The 22,500-nt window shown below is 39.8% G+C and overlaps 1 protein-coding gene and 1 long non-coding RNA gene across 2 annotated transcripts in view; both read right to left on the bottom strand.

Annotated features, from left to right (window-relative positions):
- LOC138948397 (uncharacterized) overlaps positions 1-22,500 on the bottom strand; it is a 319,572-nt gene that overhangs the window by 12,479 nt on the left and 284,593 nt on the right. The window lies entirely within an intron of this gene.
- Positions 1-22,500, bottom strand: part of LOC138948394 (uncharacterized) — a 290,382-nt gene that overhangs the window by 124,155 nt on the left and 143,727 nt on the right. Inside the window, exons 2-3 of the mRNA XM_070319928.1 lie at positions 22,223-22,323; positions 20,481-21,757 (exon numbers count right to left, since the gene is read on the bottom strand). Coding sequence (XP_070176029.1) covers positions 22,258-22,323 — 66 coding nt within the window. The 3' untranslated portion in view covers positions 20,481-21,757; positions 22,223-22,257. The remainder of the gene's footprint in view (positions 1-20,480; positions 21,758-22,222; positions 22,324-22,500) is intronic.

Raw genomic sequence — 22,500 nt, 5'->3', positions numbered from 1 at the left:
ATGCAGGTGTCGATTGCAAGAGCGGTCAAAAACGGAACGTTTTACGTCAATTTTTATGGGTATCATGTCAAAAAGCGCTACATTTTAGCAATGACTTGGGGGATTGCTTTGAAACTCTCAGAATATTTTACCAACATACTAGAAATACTTCGTGCGAAAGTTTGGATCGTTAAGATTATTTATCCAGATGTGACGCAATGTTTCGGAAAATGTTGTTTAACTTGTCATAGGATTATTCACTTGTATCCCAAAAAATCATGACTTTGCATATCTACAGATAAATGATTGATACAGATTCTGTCTAAGTTTCATTTGTGTGTAGCTGCTGGCGTTAATTTGCTAGTCATGCAAACACATGAGGAAAAAATGGAACGTTCACGCTGTTTCGCGCTAACAGCTGTTATCGCTGCGTGCCTCTTAAAACATGCTACGGTCACGCTTGACTGGGCATCGCTGTGGCACCAGAATCATCGCAGCGTGTTTACTGGTCCAGCAAATTTGCGTCAGTGCTTACACGCACATAAAACTTTAGCAGTGTGTGTATCAATCATTTTTCTAAAGACATGCAAAGTCATGATGTTTTTGGACCCAAGGGAACGTACAATCCTATGACGAGACATAGACCAAATCTGCCGTGTGCTGACAAAACCGAGTAAGTCCATTTTTTTCAAAAATGATATTTTTTGTTCATCAAAGCTTAGAAATTAAGGCGCACCTTATGTGTAAATTGTGACTTTGTGAAATAAATAGATAAGGAGATATAAAAAAGTAAGTCCACACCTTAAAAACTGTTTAAGGGGTTACTTGTGTGTTCAAATCGCTCGTCAGAAACATTACACATTTTGTGCACAGGTTCCTCTAAGCAATATGGACACATCTGTGCAAAGAAAAAAGGGGGTCGACGTATTAACTTTTTTTTTATAATTTTTTTACTGGGGGTTGTCAAGTACGATTTTGCGAAAAACACTGCGATTTTTAACATGATCCCAACTGACATATTTAGCTCTACAAATAATAAATGAGACATTAGTTTGTGTATATAAATGAATGGAGAGTATAACTTTATCATAAAACGGTACTTATCAACGTGCATTTTCAGAAAATGATCGAGGTTTATCGAGGGCGTACACATAAGATTATCACTCCTTTAGTAGTAAAAACGTATTTAAAAAAAATTCGCGTGTGAGAAACATTACACATTTTGTGCACAGGTTCCTCTAAGCAATATGGACACATCTGTGCAAAGAAAAAAGGGGGTCGACGTATTAATTTTTTTTTTAGAATTTTTTTACCGGGGGTTGTCAAGTACGATTTTGCGAAAAACACTGCGATTCTTAAGGGGTTACTTGTGTGTTCAAATCGCGTGAAAGAAACATTACACATTTTGTGCACAGGTTCCTCTAAGCAATATGGACACATCTGTGCAAAGAAAAAAAGAGGTTGACGTATTAACTTTTTTTTAGAATTTTTTTACTGGGGGTTGTCAAGTACGATTTTGCGAAAAACACTGCGATTCTTAACATGATCCCAACTGACATATTTTGCTCTACAAATAATAAATGAAACATTAGTTTGTTTAGATAAATGAATGGAGAGTATAACTTTATCATAAAACGGTACTTATCAACGTGCATTTTCAGAAAATGATCGAGGTTTCTCGAGGGCGTACACATAAAAATATCACTCCTTTAGTAGTAAAAACGTATTTAAAAAAAATTCGCTCGTCAGAACATAACTAAACTTGAACACAGCTAAGTTCACTGTATACAGATACAATACCTGTAAACAAAATAAGTTGTTGTCGTATTGTCTGCTTCACAATTATTCACGTACCAACCCCACCCCCATATCTTGACTGACAAAAATGATAAAAAAAAGAAATAATTTGGGAGTGCTGTTGGTCAGTTGGTAGAGCGCTGGACTTGTGATACATGAGTTTGAATCAGGGTGAAGGGTTGGGGGTCGGAACATTTGTGTGCAAAGTTTCATGAAGATCTATCCAGTAAATTTCTATGAATCGCACACCACACACACACACACAGAGACACACACACACACACACACACACACACACACACACACACACACACACACACACACACACATATATATATATATATACACCAGGGTAGATCAGTTAGTTTGTAAGGGGGGTGTTTTTAGAATTCAAGAGTGTAAATCGAGGTTGCAGAGCGCCCGAGACTGATCAAGGGGCATACGCCCACCCTCCCCCCCCCCCCCACCTCAACACAAGAAAGAACAAAAAGTCGCACGTGAAATCCATTACACATTTTGAGCACATGTTTCTCTAAGCTATATGTCCACAACTGCAGACAGACAAAAAACTTTGTTTTCTTATTCATTTTTTTTTTTATAAGAGTTTTGTCAGTTTTGGGGGGTACCGGGTGGACACATATGACCTTACAGAAAACACTGTAATTCGTAACGTCATCCTAACTGACATTTTTATCTTTAGAAAAGATAAATAAAACATTACTTTGTGTAGATAAAAGAATGGAGAGTATCACTTTATTATAATACGGTACTTATCAATGTGCATGCCGAAAATTATCCAGGATTGGCGAGAGCGTACACATATAATTATCACTCAAAAACATAACACAAAATTGGCTCGACAGATCATAAACAAATTTGAACACAGCTAACTTCACTATATACCGTTGCAATACCTAAGAAAAACCAAAAGGTGTTTTCTTATTGCTTACTCCACAATTATACCCGCACCACCCCCACTCCCATATCTTGACTGACAAAAATTTATAAAAACATTCATTTGGGAGCCCAGTAGGTCAGGCGGTAGGGAGAAGTGTGGGTACTGTGTGCAGAGTTTCATAAAAATCTGTTTAGTAGTTTTCTCTGAATCGCAATACAAACACAAACACCCAAACACTTGGTGCCTTTAGTGCACCGATACCCCCTGCCAACCCCCCCCCCTTCCCTCCCCCAGATCCAATACCACTCCCCCCTCCACCACCCGCCCACCCCAGTAATCACAAACACACACACACACACACAGACACACACACACACACACAAGCAAACCAACCCCTCATAGCGATAAGAATAAGTACACAGTCAATAACTATATTTCTGACTATTTACAATTGGAATACATGCATACTCTCTCTCTCTCTCTCTCTCTCTCTTTCTCTCTCTCTCTCTCTCTCTCTCTCTCTCTCTCTCTTTCTCTCTCTCAAATATGATTTTGAAGTGCATTATATAAAGTCGGTATCTGATATCTAAAGTGTTTCGCTATGACTTGTTTTCGTCCTGATCTTTAGGATCCGGAGGATTATTTTCTGTTGATGATCTAAGGTAACGGAATTGTTCTTGCATTTTGAGGGAATTTGACAGGTATAGGGGTGTGTGGGGGTGGGGGGGGGGGGGATTTGGTGTGGGGTAAATTATCAAAAGGCTTGCACCCTAACACAGCTGACTTGTAATCTAGCCTGAACTACGAAAGCAGCCACACGCATACTCATAGAGGCACGCATGTTTGTGTGACGGTTTGCACGAATAAACATTGAAAATTAGTTTTGAGTTTTGATAAAAACAAACGACATTTCCTTTTAGCACACAGGTGCTCAGCAAATGTGTATTGAAACTCGTTCAATTATCCCAAAATGTCATAACGTTTGGCAATATAATTATTTAACAACAACAAAAAGACTACCGGATTCCGTACATAAAAAAGTCAGGGGCTGTAACAACAATTCGCGGCATTGGACTGTGGGAGGTCGTACACAGCTAACACTGCGACGCGTAACCAAAATCTACGGACACACTTTTTATCAGTTGATGATACGAACACACTTGCATATTGGGGCACTACTAATTGTGTATTTCAGTTATAATGCATCACGTTACCTCAAACTTCGTCTCAAGTTAATCTGTGTCCGAATAATGAACTGTTAACAAAGTTACTCGTATGAAGGAACTATGAAGCCAAACGCACCAAATGGACACATATTAACTGTGACACACATACACACACACACACGGCGAACACATAAACAAACAGACAAACAAAGCTTCGCAATGCCGTAATGGACACCCACTCTCACTTAGTAGATTCCTTTCTTAAACTATTTATCTGTCACTATTTCTCAAAACTTCGCTTTCTCGCACTCAAGACGACATGCACACGTGACAGACACAAAGACACACGGGCACACACACGCCCGCCCGCCGGCACGCACTCACACAACAAACAACACACACACACACACACATGAGGAAGGGATAATCACACATAGTGCGCCAGTGAGGTTAGAATGGTGAGGTGGGGTCTGAGGCTGGTAAGGGATTTGGGGGTAGGACCGACGAGAGGGCACGGATTCGGCGGTTCGCCGTGTCGAGTCAACTTCATATAGATCTGTGTTAGGTGATTAACAGCCCCAGCCGATCTGGATCTGTTCAAGTCAAAAGTAAAGTCAAGGATACGAAGAAGTTTACCGAAAAACATCGATCCCAAGGACTCATGTTGTAACTTTTCAAAGCAGTTACATTCAATCAAAGCTCTATCCACATTAAACCGAACGGGAATCGTCGAAGATCCACGCAACTTCACTGCAATGTCGAAAACGAACTCATAATGTCACCGCAGATCTATAGTTGGTTTTGGTTTTGTGTCGCAGCAAAGAAACGAAGCAAATCTCCGGCTTTTATTTCACACTAAAAAAACGTTCATTTAGCGGGTTATTAAAATATATTTCTTTGAGGTTGCAAGGCAATGGCATCGCTGAGATGTACTCCTTCGAACACACGACACAGGTTAGAAATTGACTTCATTTGGGCGCTTTTTACGGCCAAAACAGAGTGAGCTTTTTGACGGGTTTATGGAAAAATCACTTCGGGGGCAGGTCTAAAATCCTGTGTACAGTGCCAAATCATACATCATTCAAAAGAGCAAAGTATGTTCTTTATTCTAACATATGGGCTAGGGTAAGTCATAGATATAAGTATCTGTCTATTATATCTGTAGGCAAGTGTATTCCATTCCTTCGATAGTCTCGTCATCTACACTTGCGTGAAAAATGCAATTTTGAGTCTGTTTTGCATAAAAGACCTGCGAGATTTGTAGAAGTCAAAACAACAACTTACAGTCCAGCCTCTCAAATTTCGTTCCATGCAATTTGTTTGTCTGTACGTATAGACTGAGGGGTGCCCCGAAATGATTTGTAATCACAACATTCACAGACTTCAAATACGCCATTGAAAACTCGTCCACGTGCGTTTTAGATATATACTTGGGTGACTAAAACTGTCGTACCTACCAAAGGCCGCTTCGCGTAAGAAAATGACTACCAGAGTCGCAAGGCTCGGGATTTTTTTTTTACAAGAAATTTATATTTCGTTGTTCTAGTCCGAATGAATATGAAGATATGGCGAGTTGAAAACGCCGATTCTTTCGCCAGAAACACGTCTGTTTCCATACCGGAAAGAAGGAATGGACTGAGCTACTAGAAGCACGGCGCCGTGCGTACAATCGATCGAATGATGTCAAGTTATTCACACAATACCATTTGGCGATCTCTAAAAAATCATTTAAAAACGAACTAGTTGACATGTAATGAAACTATTTACTGAAATCAAGAAGTATCTTAGTTCTAGCCGTGCATATGACACACCCTTTCGCGAAAGCACACTGAACCGTGCGTATACGCATTCGCACCCGCAAACCACCAACCCAGGCGGGTTATCCAGATCCAGATCCAGATCCAGATCCAAGGGAAGTAACTCAGTGAGTGTATACATGAGCAAGAACCGCAACTCAAACACACTCGTAACACCTTAAAGTACATCTGCCATGTGCTGACAAAACCGAGTAAGTCCATTTTTTCCCAAAAATGATATTTTTTTGTTCATCAAAACTAAGAAATCAAGAAGCAGCCTGTGTGTAAATTTTGACTTTGTAAAATAAATAGATAAGGAGATATAGAAAAGTAAGTCCACAACTTCAAACATTTCTCCAAAAACATTACATGTCAATTTGCTGGTAAAACCAAGTAAGTCCATCCACCAATCACAAGAACCTTTATGACGCTATAACCAATCAGAATGCAATGTTTTTGCCAGTATGACGTCAAAGTCAATCCGAATATTCTTGCGGCATTTTACTTGTTAGTAGGGGTGCTAGTTTTGGTGCAAGCATGGCTGCTAAAGAAGAAGTGTTGTCAAGATAAATGACAAAACAGTGAAAATAACGTTAACATTACGAATTTGCACAAGATGGAGAGAGAGAGAGAGAGAGAGAGAGAGAGAGAGAGAGAGAGAGAGAGAGAGAGAGAGAGAGAGAGAGAGAGAGAGAGAGAGAGAGAGAGAGTAAACAGGGAGAGAGTGAGAGAGGGGAAAGAAATCAGGGTCGAGGGGGGGGGGGGGGGGATGGAGGGAGAGAGAGAAATAAAGGGAAAGAGGAATTATGGAAGGAGGAAGAGGGTAAGAGGGAGAGAGATAGCGAGAGAGGTTGGGAGGGATAGAAAGAGAGATGGAGGGAGGAAAAGAGAGAGATAGGGAGGGATAGAGGGAGGGAGGGAGAGAGAGAGACAAGGATCGTCAGGAGAATTATATATATAGATAGAGAAGAAAAATGTTTAAAATAAAACGTCATAAGGTGACGTCATTATGTCTCGCTTTATCGAAAGAGGTCATTTGTGTGTTCTAAACTTTAAATGACGTCATTTGTGAGTTCTAAACTTAAAATGACGTATTTTCTGTTTGGGTCGTCTGACAAGAATTTTAAAACTATCATTATAGGAAAATTGGGAACCCCTTGGACTTACTTGGTTTTGTCAAAACATTCATGCACACTTAAAAAGTTGTTTTTGGTTGTGGACTTACTTGTTCATATCTGCTTATCTAAGCACTCTAAAAAGTAGAAATTAGCACATAAGATGCGCATTGATTTTTTCTTTTTGATGGACAAAAAATATCATTTTGAAAAAAAAAAGACTTACCAAAGCGGAAGGTCGTGGGTTCGAATCCCGGCCGCACCTGACGGGTAATTAAGGTGAAGATTTTACCGATATCCCAGGTCAACTTACGTGCAGGCCTGCTGGTGCCTTATCACCCTTCGTGTGTACACGCAAGCACAAGACCAAGTGCGCACGGAAAAGATCGTGCAGTCCAAAGCAGAGTTCGGTGGGTTATAGAAACACGAAAATACCCAGCATGCTTTCACCGAAAACGGCGTATGGCTGCCTAAATGGTTTTGTAAAAACGGTCATCCACGTACAAATCCACTCGTGCAAAAGCACACGTGTACGTGGGAGTTTCAGCCCACGAACGCAAAAGAAGAAGAAGAAGCAGAACTAAAACGCCTTCACAAAAATTGCGTCCTCGCTGTGAAAACCCGTCAATCGGGACAGTGAATGTTTCCGTACCATGTCCACACGGCACCTGAATTGCTTAATATCAATTCAAACGTAACACATCTATAAATAGATTCAGGAAACATTGACACCTGCAATAAAATCACTTTCGTGCCTGTGCTAGCATTTTAATGTCCAGAAATATTTCGTAATAACAATTTCAAGAAACGATTTTTAAGACATCAAACCCGGGTAAATAGTGTTTGATTTGAATTTCAAATAATGTGATTTAAGGCTGTAACTATAGTAGTAACCGTACCACCCAAACTTACAACAACAAAACATTACCGGAACAAAAAAACATGCTGTGTAGCTTAAAAAATTGTACGTGAATAATATGTATTTTAGCAAATCACCGCAATCTGATATGCTCATCATTCTCCAAGGCACTCAAACTAACACTCACGTACACAGTCATACACAAGAACCAGCTTTTATTCTTGACTGGACGTAGTCCTTAGATCAAGACTGGTTTTAATCAGAACAAACACACAAACGCACACATTGTTACAGGTTCGCTTCGAAAGTATCTGTGAGAATCGTACCGAAATGAGCCAGAGCGTTGTTTAGAGATCAAATAAGCAAAGGGAAGTAAGCGCTCTAATGTGCACACGACATGTGTAATAGAGTAAGCGAGAGTTATACGGAACGTTTCTCCTGGCACCTGAGAGAATAACGCATTGAAATGAACAAGCGACTTTCATCCTCAAAAAAAGCACTACTTTTTCTTCCAAATGTTTTGACAAAACCAAGTAAGTCCACTTGCTTAGATCTGTCAAATTTTTTAGATCTGATATAATGGAAAAAAGTGACAAAACCAAGTAAGTCCACAAAATGCCCAACAAAACAAAAACCATCCATCAGATCATTATCAAACTCGGGTTGTAAACGTACAATAATGCTATTTATCTTATTATCTCTGTAGGTTGATCAAGATAATCGTCACTTTTGAGAAATGTAATAAAACAGAAAAAGTCGTTTATCTCAGAACTAGCTTCAGTGGACTTACTCGGTTTTGTCAGCACACGGCAGAAATAGCCTGGACCGCCAACTCGTCACGTGACCCTTCGAGGTTACGACGCTCGACTTTCAGGGGCGCTCGTCCGGTTTGAAAGGCCAGCGATTCGAAGACAGTGAAAAGAAAGCACGCTCCAGTTATTTGTGAGAATGGGAGGGGACAATGAACTGGATTTTCCAAAACTCCAAACTAAACTTAACAAAACTCATCGAAAAACATGTTCCATAGCACTTTAGCTGAGTTTATTTTAGCATTTTCAGAACTTACCTCGGCAACTTCGTCCATGTTTACAATCGACACCGGATACGGCACTGTCACTGTTCTTGCCGATCTGGCATTCACTCATTGTACCCCCCCCCTCTTTTTCCTTCCCCCTTTTCTGTCCCCACCTTTTGTTTGTCCCGGTGTGTAGCGTCTGGTTGGTTTTTGTGTACTTTTGGTTTCATGTGGCTATGTTTATGTGTGGCTATGTTTTGTATGCGCGTGTTCATTTCGTTTTGACTGACGACTTCTGACATACTTGATGACTTGACTTGACTGAGACGGAATCAGCTTGGCCAGGCTGCCTGACGGACAGACTTACAGACAGTAGGACGATGACAAAAACTTGCTTTGTTCAGCCACTTGTTTTGATTTGTTCGACTTCGTTTTACGACATTGGTTTTCCGGCATTTGTTTTCGATCATCATTTTTAACTTTGGAATGTCGCTACGACAAATGCAAGTTGTTTGTGTGCTAGATTCAATGACCTTTCTATTTTTTGTAATTTTTTTTTGCCTTTGGCTCACGGACACTCAAGGTCATGGATTTATCCAGCTTCGCGGCAAAGCATTTTTATCGCTTTTCACGTGCGCTCAAGAATCTAGTTTTTGGATCAAACCAGTTGCTCGCAGTTGTTGAAGTACAGGCGCTTGCGATGTGTTCATAAACACATAGAAAATTAATTGTTGCACTATGTAACTGTAGTGATTTTGTCGTCACATCATGGGCCTGTATGTTGTCACTGAAAGTTTTGAGGTCCACGTGAGAATTTTTTGTGAGTTTTGAAAATCTTGCTGGATAGGTTTTGGCCTCCAAACAGGCATTCTTGCCGTGGCCCGCAGGGAGAGAGGAACTCCATCCATCCTCCATCCATCCATCTTCCAAGTTCCATAGTGTTTTCAAAATGTTGTAACTGTAACTGTAAGTACTCTGAAGTGCTATTTTTTGAGAAGTGATGTGCCACAGTGTGATTCATGTTACCAGGGAGCCAAAGGTATTTTTTGCTTTTTTTGTTTGTTTGTAAATGTTTTCATGTTTGTGTTGAGAGACTTGGTTCAGATTATGTCAAAGCTGAAGTTTTTCTGGAAAATTTACTCTGAAGAAACCAGTATTCTTGGCCGTATTCTTTTGGTTTGTAAATGCATTATTTGACTAGTTTCACTTTGAGTTTTCACACTTCAATTCATTGAATTTCCACAGCATTTGAAGGAAGAATTTCAGTGTCAAAAAGGAATGTTTATATTCTAGTCTTTTGTGTGGAAACCATTTTCAAATTGGTAATTTCTGCTTAGTTGAAGAATATAAATAGCATTTTGCAGGAATTGGTAACACAGGATAAAATTTGTTTTGCATTGGCAGTCTGATTGAGATTCACTTCTCTCAACTTGTTTGTCATTATCTGAGAACCAAAGTTTGTGCATTCATTGCGTGTCCTTGTACTTTTGTATATTGTGTTATTGGAGGTTCTGTTCTGTTGACTATTAATGCAGACAGTGGCAAAGTGCAAAGTGTAATTTTATAAACAATCTTCCCATATATTTGTTCTGAATTTGATGACGTACATTTTCCACGTAAAGTCAAGAACTATGTTTCTTCATTGATAAAGCCCACTGTATTTTCAAGATAACGTTAAACTGGTTATCAGTACTGCTTGATTCCACCAAGAATGATAATAAATGTAAAGTAAAGGATAAAGCTTTGGTTTTATGAAGTAGAAACCCATGATAAATATCTTTTCATTGTGGACTCAAGCACTCAATTTTAAGTGTATTCAACTGAAATTAAAGGCATATGTACTCGATGACTATACACGCTAATTGCTTTACCAACAGCTGGAGACATGCTAAATTAAGTTCCCTGCAAAATATTGTGGTCTAGGACCCCTTCAATGTTGAGATATGTTAATTTTCATTTTGATCTGGATCGTCCTATTTATAGATTTGGCAACACATGTAACGTTGATGCAAGGGAGCTAACACCGCGGCTTTGTTGACATCCTCACTTTTTCAGAGGCTAGAACAAGCTGTAATGCATGTATTATGGTCCGCGCATGGTGACATATCGTCATTATATGGTCTTACGGTGCGTTTGACATCGATTATGGGCAAACTACACTTTGTAAACACGGGAGCGCGTACATATGCCTTTAAGTTTGTAGTTAAGACCCCTTATTTGGTTCACTTTTCAGTTAATACCGGATCATCGTCTGTCAAAGTCAAACCTGCCCCAAGTAACCATTGAACATGAATGTCTCATTCAATGAAAGGAATGTCAAATGAGAAATGTTCTACATGATGAAGAAGAAATAACGCTAAATGACACATTGTTGAGCATGAGATGACGTCTACAAATGTATTTCTAGTCATGCTCAATAAATATTCACCAATTTCACGCAGATGTGTTCCGTGTTTATTGACTTAAACTACCCCAACCTACGGGTGTTGACAATCATCGTTTATTCACACACAAGGTCGCCTTCGCTCTCAAAAGCTAGTACCGTCACGCTCTCATTTTTCAACCAAATTGGTTGAAATTTTGGTCAAGTAATCTCCGACGAAGCCCGGACTTCGGTATTGCATTTCAGCTTGGTGGCTTAAAAATTAATTAATGACTTTGGTCATTAAAAATCTGAATTGTAAAAAAATTATTTTTTTATAAAACGATCCAAATTTACGTTCATCTTATTCTCCATTTTCTGATTCCAAAAACATATAAATGTTATATTTGGATTAAAAACAAGCTCTGAAAATTAAAAATATAAAAATTATGATCAAAATTAAATTGTCGAAATCAATTTAAAAACACTTTCATCTTATTCCTTGTCGATTCCTGATTCCAAAAACATATAGATATGATATGTTTGGATTAAAAACACGCTCAGAAAGTTAAAACGAAGAGAGCTACAGAAAAGCGTGCTATCCTTCTCAGCGCAACTACTACCCCGCTCTTCTTGTCAATTTCACTGCCTTTGCCATGAGATGTGGACTGACGATGTTACGAGTATACGGTCTTGCTGCGTTGCATTGCGTTCAGTTTCATTCTGTGAGTTCGACAGCTACTTGACTAAATGTTGTATTTTCGCCTTACGCAACTTGTTGTTTTTGCCTTTTACTCTTCTTTGGCAGCCCAATCACGGTTTGCTCCCATGGGGTCGCCTTCACGCGGCGGGAGTGTTTTCACCAAGCTACCCCACCCCTTTACTTCTCTTCTTTAATCTTATTTCTGCCTTACCAGTCCTTTCACCTATATTTCCTTCCAAGAAAACTCTCCCTACTATTCCCTGCAGTTTTCCAATTCTTTTCTTGTCTTATTTCTACCTAACTGGACCCATCACCTTTATTTCACTTACCAAAAGTCTTCTTTTCCACATCCTTATTTCTCTGCACCCCGCATGTCGTAAGAGGCGACTAACGGATTCTGTTCCTCCTTTTACCCTTAAGTGGTTCTTGTATAGAATATAGTCAATGTTTGTAAAGATTTTAGTCAAGCAGTATGTAAGAAATGTTTAGTCCTTTGTACTGGAAACTTGCATTCTCCCAGTAAGGTCATATATTGTACTACGTTGCAAGCCCCTGGAGCAATTTTTGAGTCACTTGAGAAAATGTGACTCTATGTAATCGGTCAGTGTTAGTCTGTCCGGCCGGCCGTCCGGCCGGCCGTCCGTAGACACCACCTTAACGTTGGACTTTTCTCGGAAACTATCAAAGCGATCGGGCTCATATTTTGTTTAGTCGTGACCTCTACACTTTAACGATGGTTTCGTTGACCTTTGACCTTTTTCAAGGTCACAGGTCAGCGTCAAAGGAAAAATTAGACATTTTATATCTTTGACAAAGTTCATCGGATGTGATTGAAACTTTGTAGGATTATTCTTTACATCAAAGTGTTTACATCTGTAGCCTTTTACGAACGTTATCAGAAAAACAAGGGAGATAACTAGCCTTTTCTGTTCGGCAACACACAACTTAACGTTGGGCTTTTCTCGGAAACTATAAAAGTGACCGGGCTCAAATTTTATGTGAACGTGACTCCCAGTGACCTCTACACTTTGACGTCTGCTTTGGTGACCTTTGACCTTTTTCAAGGTCACAGGTATGCTTCAGGTATGCATTGTGTTGTGAATAGCAATTTCTTCCTGTCCATCTGATGCCTCATATAATATTCAGAACTGCGAAAGTGACTCGATCGAGCGTTTGCTCTTCTTGTTTTATTAGTGCTTTTGTGAACAAGAAACACTTAACAAGTGGCTCTATCCCATTTCCCCCCTTTCCCCTATCCCATCTCCCCCCTTTCCCTCGTCGCGATATAACCTTCGTGGTGAAAACGACGTTAAACACCAAATAAAGAAAGAATCACGGTTTGCAATGATCCTGCTGGTCGTCCCTTCCTCACGGCTTTCAAAGGTGGCAGAATTGTGTCTTGACATTATGAGAAATTAGTGTTTTAGGTAACGTCCGCAAAACTGTTTCTTGTGACGCACAACATTTGCTACCTTCAATTCCAATAGCAAGATTAAAAATCGTATTTTTTTTTTAAAGGCATTTATGGTTTCCCATAAATCCATTTATGTTCTGAATTTGTTTGCGCTAACAACCCAAGGGAGACAACCACTTCACACAATCATACTATGAAACAAGCCAACACCGTGATTGCGAATGTTGTCGCTGGATCTACCCAGCGACTGCATTTTTGAGAAAACCAACGTATTTATACATATCATCAATCAAAAATGCATACTGTTTAGCACCAAATTGTTCGGATACATAATCATCATGTAGGCAACATGTCGACTAGATGGACAATTGCCTCCCTTATTATATCACACCGGCCTTCTCACAATAAATACTAGCTGCCTTACAGTCACCTGGCAGCAGGTTAAATGCAACATTATTTACATCACAATCATTGAAATTTGTTTTACAGGTTAATGCAACATTATTTACATCACCATCATTGAAATTTGTTTTACACACTGGGGACCAAGTTTCCCCTCTTTTCACATCACTGGCGGTAAAACGCCACCAACCAGCAAGCAGAATTGCTTGCTGGTACCGCCATAACCAGTATAAACCGACATAAATTAGCACATATTTTAGCCTCGCACTTGTGAAGAGCGCAGGACAGGCCACCCCCCATCCGCCGATTTTGAGATTGTTATGTCATAGGACCCATGGTCCTCCTCCTTTACCAGGGTTGCCAGGTCAATGGCCTCCTGCGACCAGATTCGTGTTTTGAGTTTGCCGTCAATGAATAAGTCCACTGGCACCAAGTGAGACTTCTCACCTGTTATACTGTGAGCCAGATGCGCAGCGTAGTAGTCTAAAGTGGATGCCGTAGCGGGCCCCGGTGCAGAAGAAAGTGTCTGGGCATCGAGGCGATGTCCCTTTACGCCTGCTCAGCCATCCGTCGCACCTCTGCGAGGACTGCCGCTAAGCCTGTCTCTGCATCCCCTTGGTTGCTGGTGCTGGCATGCTGCCCCTCTTGTCACCTCCGTATCCCTCTGTACGGTGGCGCTGGGACGCCCAGCCACTGCTCTGGTCACCTCTGCGACCCGTCTGGAGGCTGCTCTCTTCGGAGGCATAATCCTGTGTGATAAAAACCCGGACATATGAAACTTGTTCCGCCGGAGATATTATTTCGAGGAATGCCGTCCTGGAACCCACCTCCCTGAAAGCGATTAGAAATAGCGCAGAGTGTAACAAGCTGAAATTATAAGCAGAATGTTAATATAATCAAAGTGCTTCCACCAAAACCCGATGCTTGGGTTCTATAAGTTGTTAATTGACCTGGTTGACCGCCAGTACATCCCAAGGAATAATGCCTGATTCTCTGAAATGTCAACCCACAAATGGAAAATATAATATGGCCCAAAGTACCTCCACCAAACCCTAGTTTGGCCTCTCTAAGGCGCCACCTGATTCTCTGACTTATCAGCCCAACGGGACAATTCACCCGCTCGCTAATCAGTACCTCCACCGGCAATTTAAGACCGGGTTCTCTGACTTAACCGCAAGACCGGACTAAAATTAAGACAAATCACCTGCTCGTTAATCAGTACCTCCATCTGGAGGCTGCTCTCTTCGGAAGCATAATCCTGTGTGATAAAAACCAGGACATATGAAACTTGCTCCATCGGAGATATCATTTCGAGTAATGCCGTCCTGGAACACACCTCCCTAAAAGCGATTAGAAATAGCGCAGAGTGTGACAAGCTGCAATTATAAGCAGAAATTTAATATAGCCAAAATACCGGATTCTCTGACTTAACGGCAGACCGGACCAATCACCTGCTAGCTAATCAGTACCTCCACCGGCAATTTAATATGGAGGCGCCTATATGTACGCGCTCCCGTGTTTACAAAGTGTAGTTTGCCCATAATCGATGTCAAACGCACCGTAAGACCATATAATGACGATATGTCACCATGCGCGGACCATAATACATGCATTACAGCTTGTTCTAGCCTCTGAAAAAGTGAGGATGTCAACAAAGCCGCGGTGTTAGCTCCCTTGCATCAACGTTACATGTGTTGCCAAATCTATAAATAGGACGATCCAGATCAAAATGAAAATTAACATATCTCAACATTGAAGGGGTCCTAGACCACAATATTTTGCAGGGAACTTAATTTAGCATGTCTCCAGCTGTTGGTAAAGCAATTAGCGTGTATAGTCATCGAGTACATATGCCTTTAAAGATTTGGTGGACTCTTTTGATTCATAGTCAAATAAAGTGATTGCAGATCAGATTTGAAAATGGTCTTCGTGTAAATGTCGCGTCACTAGAAACAGTTTTTCACTTCCACAATTTCATCATCCACAAAAAAACAATAACTACTTCTTGATCAAACGTTTTAATACCTCACTTTCTTTATACCAACTATATGGTCTTCAACAGATACAAACTATATAGTGTACTTCAATGAAAACATAAAGCAAAACTTCTGTTTCTTGTGACAAACCATGTGTGACATAATGGTAGATTTAAAGTCACACGTAACAAGAAACAGTTTAGCACAAATTATTTAATCACAAAAACAGGGAGTGGAAGAAACGCTATATTCAGTAATATGATGAAACTTGATAAGAAAAAGTGTTTCATTCGTATTGTTTGAATGTATTTTAAAGAAAACAATAAGCAAAACCTGTTTCTCGTAACAAACTGTGTGTGACATAGAGGTAGATTTAAAGTCACATGTGACAAGAAACAGTTTAACCCTTACACTGGTGCAATTCTGTAACACATGTTACATAGCCACTGGTGAATTAACAATAACAGAGAGAAAAATAACAAAAAACAGTCATATAGGTTTTCGCAGCCATGGGAGGTAATCGGAACCGACCAAACAGACTGAGCCAGTAGAGCGACATATGTTGTGACAACCAGGTGACATGACAACCAGGTGACAGTATACGTAAAGTAGCGCGACATATGTCGCGACAACCAGCCTAAGGGTTAATTAGCACAAATCATTTAACCACTAACACAGGGAGTGGAAGAAACACTATATTCAGTAATATGATGAAACTTGATAAGAAAATGTGTTTCATTAGTATTTGTGAATGCCCCTGCTGAGGAGCCTTCTGTGTATCTAGATTCTTTTTGTTTTGCTTGTGTTTTTTAGTCATGCTTCTAGCTTGACTCGCATGCGGCTTTCCGTGGTGGTGGCTTCCCCTTTTTCTGATCTTTTTCTCACCTCTTTTCTTTCACTTTTCTTTCCTTATCTCACTTTTGCACCTATTTGTGCACTTTTGCTACCTCTGTAGTTTCGCGTGCGGGTCTAGCTCGCTCTTTATCTTCTATTTTTCTTTATTAAGTATGAGCGTCTTGGTACGACCTTTGTTTTTGTTTTACTGACGTTAAATATTGTAACGAACAAATTTATAAACGAGAGTGTGGCCGGCGTTTTTCTGATATTAATTTCATGTGCCTGTATGGCTCACGCTGGACACCGTGGGAGATTTTCCCCGGAGAGCACGGGACGCATGCTTTGTAACAGTAAAACCGTAGTAACGCGCAGTAACTTTTAGTTCACCTCTGTGGTGGATAGCCTGTATTGGTTGTCACTTGCTGGGAAGCCGTTCAGGGAACAACATGTTTTTAGTATAGATAGGTTTTTTGCTCTGTTCCTGGGACCAGTTTTCAAGTTAATTTGTAATGTTCTGTTTAGTTGCTCGCCTTGAGCCTGTTTGGATTATATTGATGCTGTCAAAGGCGAGTATCCATTTCTGACTCCATGTTGCTCTTATTTACCGAATTCGTGTAATTTTCGTTTCGAATCTTTGTTTGTTTCTTTGTCTTCTTTCAGTTTCTTTGTTTTACGTTTTTATCTATAGATGCAAGGGAAGAGCTGAGACTGTTCTGGTTTATGATTTGACTTTAAAGGCACAGTAAGCCTCCCGTAAACCATCAGAGCTCCCCGAGCGTCTAAATACAGTACAAGCATACTTCCATTTGAACGCTCACCGAACGGGAACATCCTGGCTGCTTTCTGTCGAGCGTGAGACATTTTCCAAGAATTTATTTTCGTAGACTTGTTCCGTTAACAACGGCGCCTCGTTTTTGCGCTAGACCTAACTTTTAAAATCTAAATAATAAATTGACAGCTTGTTACACAAACATTCTTTAATCATAAAAGAATTCGTTTTTCATCAAGACAAGATCAGAACAATTCGAAGTTGTGAAAGTTTAAAAAAAGAAAAGCCCGGAAGCAGGGTCACGCAAGGGTCGTAGCAGACGACGGCCGGTTTATCAGTGCAAATCGCCGTTCCTCTCAACAGTCAAAGGCCATCGCTAGAGTTCTCGTGAACCACAGCCGTTGTTTCGTGCATAAAAAAAACCCGTGCTATTGTAGATAAGCTCACGTCGAGTCGCATTCAAATGACTAACTATGACGACTGCATTGTGAAAAGGGAAAACTGGATCATACGGGTTCACGATGGCTCAGGGGTAAGATAAACCACGCAAAAATAAATTCTTTGAAAATTGTTCGCTCTTTACGGAGGGCACCTAGGATGTTCTCAATTGGTGAGTGTTTAAATGAAATGGTGTTTGTACTGTGTGTAAAAGCCTGACCGTATCTGTGATGGTTTACGGGAGGCTTACTCTGCCTTTAAGACAGTTTTTGTTTGCTAACCTTCTGTAAGATTTTGGTTCATGTTTGCGAGTTGTATTTGTATTTCTCCGTCCTGTAATGTTGGTCAGCTTTCCTTTCACTGCGTGTCGTTTCTTGTTTAGTTAGCCTAGTGTGTCCTACGTTTATTCTATGTTAGGGTTTTCTAGCATATTTTGTCTTGGTGTTCATGATAGCTTTGGTGATTTTTTCTTGATTTGCCGCCATCTTGTATCGGCCGCCATTTTGACGTCCATCTTAGATGTTTATGTTTTTAGGACACCTTTATGTTTAGTTTGATGTTTAGAATTCTAAGTTTAGTTTTTTCTTATCAGTTTCCACCGCTCCGCGCTTCACGCTCCACACTCTACTTTTCTGCGCTCTCACTCAAGCTAGTCATATCTACTCCACATATTAGCATCAATTCATATTCTAAACTTGGATCAGTTTTTCCGCCACGCTCCTCTCCAGGGGCGGATCAGTTCATTTTATGGGGGGGGTTTCCAAAAGTATATTGTGAAGATATGGGTGTGAAGGCGCGAAGCGCCGAGCCGACGGCGCGAAGCGCCTAGCTTGCTAGGGGGGTCCGGGGGCATGCCCCCCCGGAAAATTTTGAAAAAAAGGATGCAAAATGGTGCAAGCTGGTGCATTCTGAGGATGATCATTACTAGTTCCAGGCAGCAGATTTTGTCACTGATTAATACCCAACAAATTGAAACTCAACCCAAAAAAACACACAAAAATATTTTTATTTTTTGGCTGGGGGGGGGTTTCCGGAAACCCCAGAAACCCCCCCTCGTCCGCCCCTGCTCTCCATAGGTTTATCATTATGTTTAGCTTTTTTTATATATTAATATTACGAACTGATTCCTATGACATTGACAAGTATACCAATCCACAATAAACTTTGATTAATTTTTCTATTCAAGTGTTCGTTTTGTTTTGAGCGCGTCGGTTCGGCTTTGTAGCATTCAAAAGACATCTTCCATAATTTACATAAGTCATCTTCAAGATCTTACAGCAACTCAAGGGCAAGCACAGTATTGTTTGAATGTATTTTAAAGAAAACAATAAGCAAAACCTGTTTCTCGTAACAAACTGTGTGTGACATAGAGGTAGATTTAAAGTCACATGTGACAAGAAGCTCCCATGGGGTCGCCTTCACGCGGCGGGAGCGTTTAAACAGAGCTACCCCACCCCTTTACTTCTCTTCTTTTGTCTTATTTCTGACTTACCAGTCCTTTCACCTATATTTCCTTCCAAGAAAACTCTCCCTACTATTCCCTGCAGTTTTCCAATTCTTTTCTTGTCATATTTCTACCTGACTAGATCCATCACCTTTATTTCACTTACCAAAAGTCTTCTTTTCCACATCCTTATTTCTCTGCACCCCGCATGTCGTAGGAGGCGACTAACGGATTCTGTTTCTCCTTTTACCCTTGTTAGGTGGTTCTTGTATAGAATGACTGGTCAATGTTTAAAGATTGGTCAGGCAGTATGTAAGAAATGTTTGGTCCTTTGCACTGGAAACTTGCATTCTCCCAGTAGGGTCATGTATTGTACTACGTTGCAGGCCCCTGGAGCAATTTTTTGATTGGTGCTTTTGTGAACAAGAAACACTTAACAAGTGGCTCTATCCCATCTCCCCCCTTTCCCCTATCCCATCTCCCCTCTTTCCCTCGTCGCGATATAACCTTCGTGGTTGAAAACGACGTTTAACACCAAATAAAGAAAGATGTGACAAGAAACAGTTTAATTAGCACAAATCATTTAACCACATACACAGGGAGTGGAAGCAGCACTATATTCAGCAATATGATGAAACTTAATAAGAACAAGTGTTTCATTAGTATTGTAAATCTTTTTGTTGAAAAAAATTTGATTTATTCATGTTTCCTGTGACAGTTACGTCACATATTGTCACATGTTACGAGAAACATCTGAAATTACACAGAGCCATTATTGCGGCAAATATTTTAAAACAAGTTACTTGACATCTGAATAACATTTGAAATGAATCAAGAAGCAGTAAGCTTCATGTTTGACTCGCATGCGAAGCAAAAGTGAGTCTATGTACTCACCTGAGTCGTCCGTCCGTCCGGAAAACTTTAACGTTGGATATTTCTTGGACACTATTCAGTCTATCAGTACCAAATTTGGCAAGATGGTGTATGATGACAAGGCCCCAATAAACATACATAGCATCTTGACCCAGCTTCAAGGTCAAGGTCGCAGGGGCCATAAATGTTGTCTAAAAAACAGCTATTTTTCCCATTTTTTAAAGGTTTTTGAGATTTAATACCTCGCCTATATATGATATATTGGGCAAAGTAAGCCCCATCTTTTGATACCAGTTTGGTTTACCTTGCTTGAAGGTCAAGGTCACAGGAGCTCTTCAAAGTTGGATTGTATACATATTTTGAAGTGACCTTGACCCTGAACTATGGAAGATAACTGTTTCAAACTTAAAAATTAACTCAACTCAACTTTTACTGGGGCACATGTTATGCTTTCATCATGACACATTTGGTCACATATGATCAAGGTCAAGGTCACTTTGACCCTTATGAAATGTGACCAAAATAAGGTAGTGAACCACTAAAAGTGACCATATCTCATGGTAGAAAGAGCCAATAAGCAACATTGTACTTCCTATGTCTTGAATTAACAGCTTTGTGTTGCATGACCTTGGATGACCTTGACCTTGGGTCAAGGTCACATGTATTTTGGTAGGAAAAATGTGGAAAGCAGTTAGTGTATGTCATTGCTAGGTTTAGCTGAAGGTCAAGGTCATGTAAAGGTCAAGCATGTGAGTCGTATGGGCTTTGCCCTTCTTGTTTGTAAAGCAACACAGCAAGTACAAACATTTGGTCTTCTGTTTCTTGTGACAATCTTGTCACAACACATGCAACATAAATGTAATCCATTATACAAATTTATTTATTATCATCTAGCTGACCACGGAGAGCCGTCTCAAGACGTCCCCACGCTGCCAACTAAAAAACATCATTGGATCGGTATGTCCCTGGCCCCGTAGATGAAGCAAGTTTATATGGCCATAAAATTGGGAGGCGCTGGAAACGTTGAGGTAGTATCCTCTATTTTTCAAAACCAGGTTAAAAGGAAAGTATAAAAGGAATTTAGACGTTATACATCAGCATGCACGATAGTGTGAAAGAAAAACAATCATTAGTTACAACACTTTTGAGAGCAGCACCAATAATTGTTGAACTCTTGTCAGACTGGCTATTGACAAATAAACTAATTCAAAACTTTTGATTAGCACCCAAATTAGTGATGACTACTTATTGTATTGTCATTAACGCATAAAACTTTGACAAACACACTTGACTAGCACCAACATTAGTTGCAAACTGTGTTGTCAATTCGCTTTAACACATCAGGCTGTGGACAAATAAAAACACAACCAAAAACTTGACGAACCAAAATTAGTTAATTGTGTTGCCAATTCAAAAACAACAATGGCAAGTCATGGAAAAGGTCAGACAAACACCACCAAAACTGAACTAGCACCAAAACGCGCTGTTTAGAAATGAAAATGTTGGTGTTACACTATTTTGTGTCAAACATTTGACTAGCACCAATTACAAACACCAGTAAACTCTGGTATCGGTGAAAACATTCATTGTCAAAATAATCAATTGGAAACATTGAAAATAAAATATTTTGAAAGTTGAAAATGGGAGACATAAGTGTAACAGTTGAAATTACCAGTAATTATTCTCAGTCTCAGAAGCACACACTTCAAACATGAGGAAATGTGAAGAAAATTGTTCGCCCATCCTGCTGCATATGGTGTAGTCATCGAGGATCTCTGTGATGTCCGAGAGTGGCAAGAAGAAGCTGCCTCTAGCGGAGTCCGGTCTTTTCCATGACTTGCCATTGTTGCACTTCACCAAGTACACTCCCCAAGCTCCTCGTTGTCCATGAACGGCAGTCTCACCTGATGTTAACTGCAAGAACAAAGCAGTCATGGAGCACCTTCACAATTAACATTCAATTATGTGCTTCAAATAACAAATGTACAATGCGTTTTTATGCACTCAGAAAATCCAGAGTAGCGTAATTATTGTTTTCAGTTTGACTGTATCTGTTTATGTCTGCTTTCGGGTTGAGAGTGCGCTGTGTTATTGCCGCATTTCTTGTTTCAAATTATTTTTGTTTGTTGAAAGCACACCAAGAACAAAATATCTTATGGAAAATGAAAATGTATACATCTTATCTAAGTAAAATTAAATCAATTGCAATGAAGATGAATATATAAATTCTGTGAATTTACATTCGAACAAAATAAAATCATCATAGCAATGTGAACAGGAAAGCTTCACTAACTTTATATAACTTAACAAATTCACTAAACCACAACATTATGTTATATAACTTATAAATAAAGAAAATGCCAATATTTCAGTTCTTACCTCTGCGACGTAGAGAAGAGGAATTTTGGTCTCTTTCACACCCGTCGCATGTTGCACTCGTGCAAGCACGAAATCGCTTGCAGCCAGCTTCGATCCAAAACCTTATCTAGTTAAAGCAATAACTTATGTACATATTTGAGGGTTTTTTGGTATAAAATGCCAATTAGCAAATTGTATGTGAAACTATTTTTAAAAATTAGTCTCTCGTTCGAAACAAGATTATAATTGTCGAAAAAAATAAATATATATATATATATATATATATATATATATATATA

Source organism: Littorina saxatilis, linkage group LG15 (genome assembly GCF_037325665.1).
Source record: "Littorina saxatilis isolate snail1 linkage group LG15, US_GU_Lsax_2.0, whole genome shotgun sequence".
NCBI classification, from domain to species: Eukaryota; Metazoa; Mollusca; class Gastropoda; order Littorinimorpha; family Littorinidae; genus Littorina; species Littorina saxatilis.
The sequence above is the reverse complement of the archived record's forward strand: the minus strand, read 5'-3'. Positions and strand labels throughout refer to the sequence as shown.